The 12,865-nt window shown below is 44.0% G+C and overlaps 1 protein-coding gene across 2 annotated transcripts in view; it reads right to left on the reverse strand.

Annotated features, from left to right (window-relative positions):
• The window catches only part of LOC147727585 (uncharacterized), a 28,414-nt gene extending 15,806 nt beyond the window's left edge, over window positions 1–12,608 (reverse strand). The window contains exons 1-3 of one of the 2 annotated variants that reach the window (XM_086961627.1): window positions 12,506–12,608; window positions 662–730; window positions 491–538 (exon numbers count right to left, since the gene is read on the reverse strand). In XM_086961627.1, the coding sequence (XP_086817753.1) occupies window positions 491–538; window positions 662–715 (102 nt within the window). In that variant the 5' untranslated portion in view covers window positions 716–730; window positions 12,506–12,608. Of the gene's footprint in view, window positions 1–490; window positions 539–661; window positions 731–12,505 lie in introns of those variants that run through there. The other variant, XM_086961628.1, reaches the window with a different exon arrangement.
• Window positions 12,609–12,865: the final 257 nt, after the last annotated feature.

Raw genomic sequence — 12,865 nt, forward strand, 5'->3', positions numbered from 1 at the left:
AACACCTTCCTGCACATAAACAATCATTCCGTCAACACAGGCAGTCTTGCACTATGGTGCAAGGGTGCCTGCGTGGCGCTGGGCAGCTGAGTTTAGCACCCATGCAAGGGAAAACGCAGGAATGTGTTACACCATTACAAATACGGTGCATCCCTGCATTTTCAGACTGGCGGAGCTTGGTGTTAACAATTTTTGCTTAATGCCACACTTTGCCATTCACTTGTAAATATGCCCCTCAGTAGTTTGTCAGGCGCTGATCATAATCGAACACAACAATTTTGCATCTTACACCTTTCTTTATTTTAACATTTTTGCTCAATTGCTTTTGAAAAATAATTTTGCAAATCACGTTTTATCTGAAAACATTCCATCTGTAAGTCAGAAATGTAGTAAAAGCAATGCAACGGAAGAAAAAAAAAATAGATTATGTAAAACTTTCAGTTACATGTTTGCACTTCAAAACACCTCAAATGTCCTAGGATGCTCCTACCTGGAGCTCTTCTGAGCTTTGGGACTGTTCATCTGAATGTTTGTCCACCTAAAACACCAAAAAATGTGTACATAAATTAATACAGATTAGATCATATATTTTAAGCAGATCAAAGACAATGACACTACATGATGGTTTCTAGGAATTGTTGAGGTGGGTTCCAATACTTACAGGGAACGTCAATGCAAAACCAATGAGGCCGACAAAAAGCAATGCCACCTTCATTGCTGCTGGTGATGCCTGTTGATGAAAACAAAAATGCATCAGTCACCACACAATGCCTGCAGTGTGAACTAAACAGATGTTATTGAACTGGGATGCACTTGTCAAACAAACTGAAAGCCACCTCCGAGCATGCCATATAACTGAAAATTAAAACAATATTGCACTTTATTTCCTAACGTATTCTAACCATGAACAGTAAAGGAGCTAGTAAGAATCACTTGTATAATGAATGCCACAAGGCCCATTGACCAATGCATAGAATGGCACCATGTACATTGTTACCAGATGGTAGCAGGACAGTAGGCGAGAGCTGAGAGGTTCCTGCAGGGGAAACGCAAAACAAGGGTATAAAAAAGGGGAGGCTAACTAACTCAACTACCTATTATCCTGTGAGTTTCAGCCCTTCCAATGAACAATGGACCAGGAAAGGAGGGTGAGGGTCAAAAAATCCAGAGCTTGCTATGACAAACACTTGACAGAGGTGAATGTGTTCCACAGGCATGCTGGGTACCTTTCTCCAATCTACACAAAGTATCTTACGGTCTCCTACTTCCACAAAACCAGTCCTTACCACTCCTTTTTTTAGTTATATAGCACAGCCATGCTAGCTTTACCTTTAAGAGGTCAACATCAATAGTTATGGCACTTGTCACTGTTGGGGCTTTTTTACTCAATCTTGTGGTGTATTGTAAGAACTGCCTGGTTTGCAATAAGCAGCTATTCCTGATCCACATTTTTAGGGCGATCCCTCTCTGGTTGTGAAAGACTTATTGTGGGATTACAAGGAGCATAGAAGGACTTGCAGCCCACCCACTAATTTCCATTGGTCAGCTTTATTGTCACTCTTGTTTACCTGCTTCCGTTTGAATGGCTTGCCTTGCCCATCTTGTGTCTATCACTCCCCTGGAACAAATGCAATTTACTTTTACCCTTCCACTTCTACTTTTAGGGAATTTCTTTCTTCTTTTTTCTCAAGCCCTCCAAAAGAATGCATGTGTTTTCAAGCTGTCTCCCTAGTGTGCTTCTCTTCCCCTGTCATGCTCGATGTTGCTCTTTCAATCCCAATTGCTTCTCTCCCGAATCCTTTCATGATGCACTCACAATTGTGCGCTTCTCCTCCCTTGTTGCTTTTCAGCCGTGTGCTTCTCTCCCCATCTCGCTGTTCCTCTCTCTCTCTCTCTCTCTCTCTCTCTCTCTCTCTCTCTCTCTCTCTCTCTCTCTTCCATGTTTGCTTTCCTCCTTCCCTTACCCATACCCTCCCTGTTCCAACTCGGATTGCAAAATAAAAGTATTAAAAAAATGTTCCTGAGTCATTTTGTAGGTGTGCACATGCATGGTGCACCTACATTCAAAATGACGGAGCCGTCATCGGAATTTTATTATTAATATTCTTTAGCTATGCTGCACAGCATCTTGGATGCTGTAGAGCCGGGCTAAAAGCCATTGGCAATAACAAATGAGTCACAAAATGCAAGACCTGTTGGCTTTGCCAGTGCTTGTGATGCTTTTCCAAAAAGCAGTATTGTTTCTAGGAACACTCTAGCCCTGAGCGTCAAAGGCGTTTAACAGAACCTAGGTTAAACTTTAGGGAAAAATATCTGTGTCTTCTAACGTGACCATGGATCAAAATGGCAAGACTTAAAGTATTGGTTAAGTCAAGATGGCGGCCATTACTATGGGCCTCTAAAGCTGCAATGCTAACAACTTTGTCAATCCCAGTCTTATGTCACACGCACTCAACATCAAAAATGTGGCGAAATAGGCATCCTTCCATACATGGAGTGCACGTAATTAACTGGTATCACTTAAAGAAACTATCAGTGAATTCATCCCTGTAACTTCATTTAGCCGTAAGTCAATCTATCCATCTATCCATCCATTTTTCTATATGTTTATTTTATTTGTGTAGCACATACTGCATAATTTATTTGCTTCAAGGTGTGTTCAGAGAATATTGACAGTATAAGCAGTTTACATAGTGCTCTTGGGATACCTTTGTAATTGCAAATGGTTGGGGTTTTTGCGGGCCTCTTCTAACGCACAGCGCATTGTATAATGGGTTACTCTCTCATCACTGAGACTGCAGCACGGTACAGGCCATTGCAGCCTACTACGCAATGCTGAGCTGGTATGCAGTTGTCTATGATGAGAGAAAGGGCATTATAATATTATTGCATAACTTTCTCCAGGACGGCGTTTCTGCCTGTACTCATTTAGCCGTGGTTTCCAGGATACTCGGCAGCAGTGAATAAATAACGCGGCACGGCACAGTAAAGTCTTCTCAAACGATACAAGAGGCACTGTGCGCTGAACGTGGAAGACATTTAGCATGTGGGAACTTTGTTTCCGTTGTGCTATTTATTTGCCTGCACAATTTACCACAGGAAATTCAGTGTGGTAAAAATGTTTTGTCAGTGCGCCTATACTGAACAGTTTTCTCTTTATAAATAGGGAGGTAATAAAGTCACACCACGAACATTTTGATCACCGATCAACTTCTTTCCACACCTAGTACAGGATGTCTTTAATGTCAGTAGGAAAAAAAGACTATCAGGTGACACTAATTCATCCATGTTACCGCACTGGTCTCAACTCAACATAGTAGCTGGAGCCAACGCAAAATAACACAGGTAATATTATTTTAAGGGCCATTTCAATAGACACATGCGTGCTTTCAGAGCTAACGGGCTCTGTGCTGCCTCAGCCAATTAAAAGTCTTGTTGTAGTTATTGATGGCTGTTTTAATTTATGCTCCTAGAGGATTTCCTAAACATTGAGAGAGTAATAATGTTCTGCAGTCTTAAATTTACACAATAATGGAAAGGGGATTCTATCGTTCAATAGTATCCTCATGCGAATCCAACATTGTACAGGAAATGGCAGATACTTGAAACATGTTTCTTGCACTTACTGGTCAAGGGGGTCTTAGAAAAGGTGGTGGCACCTCGTGTTCTGCAGGAGCCACTGAAACCGATGCAGAACACACGTCATCAGGTGCAGCACAACACTCGGGCCTCATTTACAAGAAGCCTGCACCAGGGCCGGTCCTAGAACTCCTGGGGCCCCGGGCGAAAGGGAAGATGTGAGGCCCCTCTAATTTGCATGTAACTTCCAGTCGCAGCCGGCATGACTCGCATGTGGAGGGTCTCGTGGGAGTTCGGGAGGTGGGGAACAGGAAGCAGGCAGCCTCCCTCCCCTAAGCCAATCCCAATGCTGCAATGGCATTGCAGCCTACATAGAGAAAGGCCAGAGTGTGCATGACTGGTTTGGTCGAACAGTCAGCGCCCTTAGCAGTTGGCAAGGCACTTCCCCCTGCCCTAAAGCAGACCCGCCCGCCCCCAACCAAACCCTTCTGCTTTCTCGCAGTGCTAGAAGTAGAAACATAAAACGGTAATTTTAGCATTTTGTGTTTCTGCTTTTGCGAGAAAGTAGTGGGGCGACGCTCCTCCGCCCTAGTGGAGGTCCCGCCCTTGGTAAGATCACAAGAAGTGACATCTCAGAAAATGACATTGCAGGACTATTGATCTTATTTGGCATCACTGAAGAGACCTAACGTGGATATCAGTAACATGGACAAAAAGCTAAATATACAAATGTAATAAGTCCATATATTTTAAAACTGTTAAATGGATTACATTTGTCTCATTAGATGGAAAAGATAGGTGCAGGTCTCACAAAGATGTATATTATTTACTCCTCGTTAACGGATTGTTTCCAGATGAGTGCATGATACACTTTCCAGTTCTGCCTCATAAAGGGGGGAGATCCTGTTGAGGTAATGAGGGGCGGGATCATTCAAAATATAAAATTACACAAGAAAAAACCTCTCACGCCATGGATATAATTGCACATTTCAAAAGGCTCACTTATCTTTCTGTGCCATTATTGTGCTACCTTAGGATGACATTAATGCTTCGTAATTTGTTTTAACGTAAGTCCTCTCACCAGAATCCCACACTCCCATGTTAAGAGACGTAGGAAAATCTTTTTTGTGTGTGTGCTCTTTACTCACCAGAATTATGTTAAGTGCAAAAACACAACACATATAGTACAAAATTACAAGACACAATTGCAAACAAATAAAGATTGTACATAAACAAAAAAAGACTTAGAACAACCTAGACCACTGCTAAATCATACATTGACTTGAAGGTATGCTACAGATTCAAGGGGTTGTCAAATCAACGTTTTTGATTTGGTGGTAGAACTGTAGGAAGTAGAAGTGGCCAGCTTTAGCGCTGGTGGAGCCCTGTGCGACAATGTTGGTGCCCCCAATAACTTGCTCTGCCACGGATTCCCTCACTACCACCCATTAACAGTGCCCCTCAAGTCTCAATAACTACACTCTCTCTCAGATGCATTTAGTTTGCACGGTCACTCGTTTTAGCTCTGTGCGCCATGCACACACCTTAGCGCTGAAGCGCTAGGGTGTGCGCATGAGTGTAGCATAGGTTTTGTACAGAAGGGTACCCTTCTTGTGCAAAATACTCTGCTGGGTGCGATACATAGCTTTTCCCACTTTGCATACGTGCTGCACAGTGTAGCGCGCATGCAAAGTCGCAAAAGCATGGAGAAATTAAAGCTTTTCTCTTGTTAGCGCCTGCTTTCAAGGGGCGTTAACTTTTGTCGCAAAACCATGTTCACAAATGTTTGTAAATATGGTTTTGCGTCAAAGTGTATGGGTGGTTAAATGGGAACGCCCATGTACCACTCCCTCGCTGCTTTGCACTACTTAGAGGGTCCTTTCCAGCGCAAAACAAGTTTTCGCTGGAAAGAAAATAGCAGTAAAGAAAAAAATTGTGCTGGTTAGCGTCACTCTTGTGATGCAAAACCAGCGCAAAAGGATTGAAAATCTCCCCCTTCATGTTTTATCTCTCTCTCACCTCTACCCTCCATTCGCTGTTTCTGCCTCTCAAGCTTCCACCTCTCCCCTACATGCCTTGCTATTCACCACTCTTCTCTCCGGCCTCTTACCCTGCTTCACCTCTTGTGCCAGGACGCAATACAGGTCCCTGCAGCACAGATGGGCACACAACAATTCTGAGGGCCCCATCTCACCAGGGGGATCCCATTCAGCCTAGGGCCAATGAAAATCTGAGAGATGTGGGAGACTCTGGGGTCCATTATTACATTCTGCAGAACGGGGACCCCATCATTTTGTGTTACACAACTGCTCTTGTGTTACTTTTCAGATGCGTAAAGCAATGAATGGTGAGTGGCTTGAGGGGTTATATCACTTGGGTGTATCTTGGAGGGTTCATTGCACTCCCCTTGGGGTGATAAGGATGAGTGTGGGTTCACCCCCCATCCCTCCCCATAACTGAATGTTAGCATATCCACTAAACTTTTAAAGACCAAATTGCTCATTCTTCTTTCAATTCATGTCAATTACATGAAAATAAAAAAAACACCAAGCGCTTATAACTGGAGTTTATTATTTATGTTTAACTCCTTTTATGTTTGTTTTGTATGAACATGTTTGTTTGAGAAAAAAAACAGTTGCAAAAAAGCGAAAAGAATAATAAGCCCTTTATCCATTTTCTGTCTTCTCCCTTCCATGGAAGAAGCAGCGCCTTTTGTGATGTGAGATCACTCTGTGTTTTTGTGTTGTGAGCCCTGCAGGATGATCTGCGTTTCATTCATGCAGGGGCAGGGCTCACTTCACACCTCACAGTTCAAGTAGCTGCCTAACTGCTGTTATGGAGATGCAGCGATTAGGCTGATCACGGCCACAAACACAAACCCGCCTTGCCCACTCTGCAGCATCTGAAAGGATGGGGTGTCATATTGCTTTTTCATTCCATGGCGTGGTGAGGGGGCCCCGCCGTGGGCCTCGCACACTACACCATGGCTGTAAACCCCAAGGGAGGCGGCTCCCCCCCTGTCACTCTTACAATGGCACACTTTAAAAAAAGTTGATGGGCTCGTGGGGGGGCCCCATCAGCCGCGAGGCCCTGGGCAGCCGCCCACTCTGCCCATGCCTAGCGCCGGCCCTGGCCTGCACCGCCGGAGCATCGCTTTCAATTACGCTTCGGTGTCAGGGCCTTTCAATCATATATCTACATGGCCACCAAAAGCATCCTGCCAGACTTTTCATGGCCTGGTAGATATGATGTGAGGCGTACCATGGGTGTTACGGTGGGTGTTCTAATGTAACACAGATGGCATTTACACATTTCCAAATTTACAACAACTTGTAGGCCTGGCAATGCATCAAAAGCCTTCACCTCCCCAGGGATGGCAGTAGGATTGTATTTGTACAGAAAGGTGTCCCTTTCTGTAGGAAAGCAACCTGATTTCAACGCAGGCACCTTTGCACCAGGGCGCAAGGGTGCCTGCGAAGGCACTAGGCACCCATTTGTGTGATAGCGCAGTAGAGGAGGACAGGTGCATTCTTACCCTTTTCTTTTGATGTAGGGCAGAGCAGCACGAAGGCCTGCGGCACTACCCTATGCCGGAAATAAGTACATTGCGCCCTCAGTCCGCAGCTAAATTGAAGTTAGACTCTTTGAGGGTTGTCTTTTACGAGGGAGGTTGTTTATATAGTAGTGGGAGGGTAAAGATATGTGTTTCAGAGATTCACTAGTGCTTCACAAGGGACTTTGCTTGCTTGCAGCAGGTGAAAGCTCCAGTAGAACACTACCCACAGCAGAGTTCATGAGGATGTTATGATTCCGATACGGGCCAGCAACTATCCTTAGTGAGCCCATCTAGAGACGTTTTAAGGCATGGGTAAAGTAAACAATTGCCTAGGGTCCCCAACTTTCATGGGGCCACCTCGTAAATGAAGTAATTCTCAGTGTCATCTCAATTTGTCTTAGGCAACCTTTTTCCTCTCTGTCAACCTCTCCCTCTGTCTCTTTTTGTCCATCCTAATATGGATTTTGGGGCCCTGAACAAGGTCTATTTCTTTTTTTTTTATAAACCCTTTTTGTTGGGTTTAACTTAACGGCAAAACGAAGAGTAAGCATCTTATCCTCATAAGGGCAAGGCATATTTGAGCTTTCTTTGAGTGACTCCCTTTCTGAATGTTTGCTTGGCTTCATGGGCTTGAATTAGCAGAAAATGGGGAGTCAAATGTAAAGTTGTTCCCAACAAGAGCCCTCAAAGTATGTCTTGCCCAGGCCCCACAAATTCTCAAAACGATACAGAATTAACAGGCCACCGGAAATGAAGGCCTTGGCGTCACTGTTCGCACCAATACCTTTTCTATATCACCCACGATTGTAATTTCGAGTTGGCTTGTCCAGTACTGCCTAGGGATGTGAAATCATAATATTTTATGCTAGGCTTTGGGTAACTGTAGTGTAGGGCGCGGTTGCTTGCAGAGTAAACGTGTTACGTGTGCGTGGGGCTGAGCGGAGGGCCCTGGTGACGTGTCTGGCACGTGACCTGCTCGAGACAGCCCCAGGTGTGGTATAATGACCCACAGCGCGCGGTGCTGGGCGCTCACGGCAGCTCGACGAAAACACTTCGGGGAAGGAAAGCTGTAAATAGGTATGTTGGTGTTGACAGGGACACGGCGTTCCCCTGAAATGATAGTGATGAAAGTTGCGCGGTGCTATTTCTGCTGTCATTTTCCCGAAATTACAGGCCTTCGTTGCACTGGCTGAGGTTTGAGGTGGCATGGGAACTCCCTTGCTGGGCCCTCAGGCCTTGGCACACTCTGTGGAAAAACTTTTCCAACCATATTCTTATTTTTACAGCACTATTTTCAAATTGAGTGACCAGCCGTGCTAATAATTTCAAGCTTGCCCCAGGATGCAGCCAAGTCGTTCTTTCATTGAAATAGAAGATGTGGTGTGTGTGTGTGTGGGGGGGGGGAGGGGGGGGGGAGGCTGCATCAAACAGACAACCTTCATTGTGACTCATGACTCTAACTAAAGTTGAGGTCAGCTACAGCTATAAAGGCAAACACTCTTTCTGTGAACTTCATCAGACTGTAGTTTAAAGAAAAAGAACACTAAAGGACAGCAAGAAGTAGAGAAAGAAAGGGGACTTAGAGGCATGCATATTAATTAAATGATCTGTCCATGATAGCAAAACGCATTGTCCAATTTTTCTTAATACCTTCAAATGCCCTTCAAATGCATACCTGCGAACGACAGCCAACCCACAATGATACATTTTAAGGCCATAATCTGAAACTCTTCTTAACGCTATACCCTGATTGACTCTAAGTGCCCAAAAGGAAGTTAGTTCCCTGTCAGGATTGAATATTGTATGACAGGTATGTCAGACAGCCAAAATCTTCAGTTGAAACTACAGCGGGCCATATTATGTACAAAACCCCAGAGGTGCCACAAGCATATGCACCCTTCTTTTACACTCCTGGAGTGCTGCAGTATTACAGAACGGGTAGGAGACATTTGTGTGGCCCCTTCTGTAATACAGATAGCGCCGGTGCACATATAGTGCTATGGTTATATTAACAGGGTGTTCCCTTATTTGCATCGATGACGTCCCCTGAGACTCAATAAAATCTCTTTGCCTCTCCACCCTTTCTGTTGTATAGATGCAGATGCAGAGGGAAAGAGGCTGTTGGGCAGGACAGTGACTGTGCACCAGAAAAAGGTGGTGCAGTCTGGGCCGGACAGGGAACCCAAACCGGCCCTGGCAAAGTGCTTGGCCGCCCCTTCCCCCGGGGGTTAGGGGTGCGGCTGAGCTGTTTGCCATGGCCGGTTTCGGACGATTTCATTACAGCAGCTGATATTGCACCTATGCTGCAAAAATGGTCCTGTAACAAAATCGGCTCCCAGGGGCCCAAAACCGGCCCCAAACCCTGGTGTACCACTGGGGAAATGCCCGGAGCCCGCTACGGCCAGTCCGGCCCTGGGTGCATTCCTCTGAAGATGAGAGAAGGGGTTTCATGGACCACCCACATACTCCCCTGCTGGCCAGATGCAGTCATTTACAGAAACACATCTATAGGGAGATCTCATGCCCCCCTTTGAAGGGCAGGCGTGTGCCTCAGGCACAGGGAAAAATGAAGCGGCTGCTTCAACTAGACACTATGTCTTTCACTAACGTGCTGCCCTTAGGTCAGACACGATTTTGCTACTGCCCTAAGGGCAATGCATTATCAGTAATTGGGCCTGGCACAAACATGGACAATTAGCCCTATTTGTAATATTATACCAGGAAGACACTTGTGACAAACACCTACTACCATCTTTTATTTCCTCAGATGGAAGTATTTCTGCTTCCCTGGACTTACAGATGTCCCAAGTATTGGTCACTCTGGGGTAGGGGGTTAAGTACCGGGCAAAAAACAGCCCCACTCAGAATCCCACCCTTGATGCAAAAACAACATCAAAGAATATGTATCCGAAAACGTAAACACAAAGCCCATTGGCTATTATTTAATGTACGTTTTTTAAAAAATACTTTATAATATTGGTTGTTATACGTGATGACACCAGCAGTCCAAACATTTTCGAGGTGTGAAAACAGCTATTGAAACATTTATCTGAAATAATGCTATTTGCAAGTTGCTTACAGGTGCAGGGAATGTCACCCTGCAGCAAGTTACTACCCATACTTAACTAGTATCAATATGTGCTGCTTCCAGCTTCATGCTGCCAAAGTGAGAATCTCTAAATGTGAGACAGAGCAAATTGACATCTTCAACCACTTTGATAACCTGGTGCCCAGTGCAATGAAATACAAGAAATGCTATGAAAGAAGGCATACAGCAGATTATAAACATAGATGCTGTATAGCTAGAAAGAGCCAACAACATATGATTTGAATATGTGGCATCTGAACAGACTCAGTAACTGAGGGATTTGGGGCAAAGTTGTCTGTGCATTTCTATTGTCATAATATATTGGTACATACCCCCACCAAAATGGAAATCAAACAGTTCTCAAACCACTGCTTCGAGGAAAGTGAGTGGACATAAAAGTAATTATAGGTGGGATGCCCTTCTTCAGAACAATAAGCATATTTAATAATGTACTTTTCAGAAGACTGAACATGTGATTTGAGGATCATGGTAAAAGACATTTAAGCAAGGTTCTCTTAAAAAAAGAAAAAGAATCACAAACAACCCATAGCCCATCAATATTGAAAATGCATGCATTTTGTGAAAATCAAAGTGAAATCTGATAGGATCAATCAGAAGCTCTTGACCTCGTGAGTAGCTATGACATAAAGGCAAATAAAATGTTCTTGGCGTTATTGCATTATTCCCTACAGCTCATGTGTGGCTAAAATAACAGCATCAGTTTAATCATTAGCTGTTTGTATAAATCTCTGGGTCCTCAAAATAATTGTAACACTCAAAGACCGTGAAAGTCTTTTGACACTGTAAAGCTTGTCCATCTAAAGCCTTTATTTAATTCAGCACCTTTAGACACAGGCAGTTATCATTCAAGTAATTTGTATGGCTTGTACTTCAACCAAAATGTCCCCTTTTGGTTATGCATTCTTCCATGCCTAGGGATGGTTCCTTCTACTGTTGGACACACTTTATATTGTTTGGGCCAAGCTGATAGTATGGAATAGCTCCTGCCACCTCTTTCACAATGACATGTTGTGATGCTAAACTGGACAAGGAGTTCATTACATATGTTCATCATAGCCCGTGAGGTCCACTATGCACAGCAGGATGCATTATGGTCATTTACAGCTTAAGTATTATGCTATGACTGCCAGAGTCTTGGAGTCCTTGATATAAGATTTTGTTTGTGTTGACTGGTCAGAAACTGGGCAATCCAAGCAGCTCATGTAAGACAGTGCTCAAATAGTAATAATTAAAGGACTAACGAAGAAATAAAATAAGTTCAGGGGGTCCAACAATTTTCTTAGCAAACCACCACCTGTGCTACCGAAAGCCAGGCTTGTTGAATAACAAGTCTACCTAGAGACAGTTCCACCTAATGCATCTTTCTTCCATCACGATAGACCTATTTTCTCTTTAACTCACCCTTGTAGATTTTTGTACAAACATGATTTCTCCCTTTGCCACTGTTTTTCTCACTCCGCCTTCCCCCTTATTTCTCTTTTTATGCCCTTCAGTCAAAGTCGGAAGAGGAAGATGAAAAATAAGTCCTGGTGCCAAAAACGTGACTGCCAGTGCCCACCATGTGAAACCACCGGCACAAATTAAGGACTGGTTTCAGGGAAAAGAGGTCAGAAAAAGCTACGCGGGCCATGCAACTGTTTGTTTGCAATCTTCCGTGCCTGTTTTATATGTTCTTTCATGTCCTAAATTCATTGGTTTATACGGATTAGTGTTTTAATATCGGAGCTCTCGTAGTCCTGTGCAGTAGTGCATCACAAGTGACGTAGAAGAGCAGTACAGCTTGGAATGATAGCAATGTGGACATTAAAGAAGAGAGCGAGGAAGCAGCTGCAGTTTGTGGCCTTTGCAAAGTTTCTGCTGCAAGTGACATTTCCATGCAGAAATACTTTACAGGAGAATTCTTCTGCGAAAAAATAGGTTTTACTGTTTTGTTTTTTGGGTGCAAAAAAACCCTCTTTTGTGTGTTTTTAGCCTGACGCGTGCATTTAAAACTTCATCAACAGCTTGATATTGTCAAAGTTAAAAAAAATAACAATGGTAACAAACAAAAAAATACGCTACTATAACTCACACCACATATCAGCTCAACCAGAACACCAATCGGCCCATCTGCTTATCAGGCGTAGGCGCACTTGCTGTACTTATCCGCAAGCTCTATGTGTGCAAAACCACATCACCTCTCCCCAGATCCATCAACAATGCCCAGACATTCCCTTCAGCCACACACAGGACAATGAACCACAATATCAGTGACGTTTTACCTCTTGTGCCAAACTCGCAGGATCTCGCGGCAGGTTCCACTTCAGCGGATTCTTTTTTGATGCTTGTCAGAGTCCTGTATCGCACCCCTGGCTTTTGTATTTTAGAACGTAACAAAAACTGCTTGAATTTAAACTCTACTTCTGATAGCCAACAGCCAATCAGCACACTGATGTGTAGGAACGACGTCGCTAAATATCACCAGGAAGCTTGCACACCCACGCTTCCGCTCTGCCCGAGAGGAGTCTTGCACCTAAAACGCTTCTGTGGTTGGGAATTGACTAGACATGTTTGTATTTAATGAGAGCCCTGGCCGAGGCTTTATTTTCACTTCTAAATTTATTCTCTTCCTATACATGTAG

Source organism: Lissotriton vulgaris, chromosome 3_1 (genome assembly GCF_964263255.1).
Source record: "Lissotriton vulgaris chromosome 3_1, aLisVul1.2, whole genome shotgun sequence".
NCBI lineage: Eukaryota > Metazoa > Chordata > Amphibia > Caudata > Salamandridae > Lissotriton > Lissotriton vulgaris.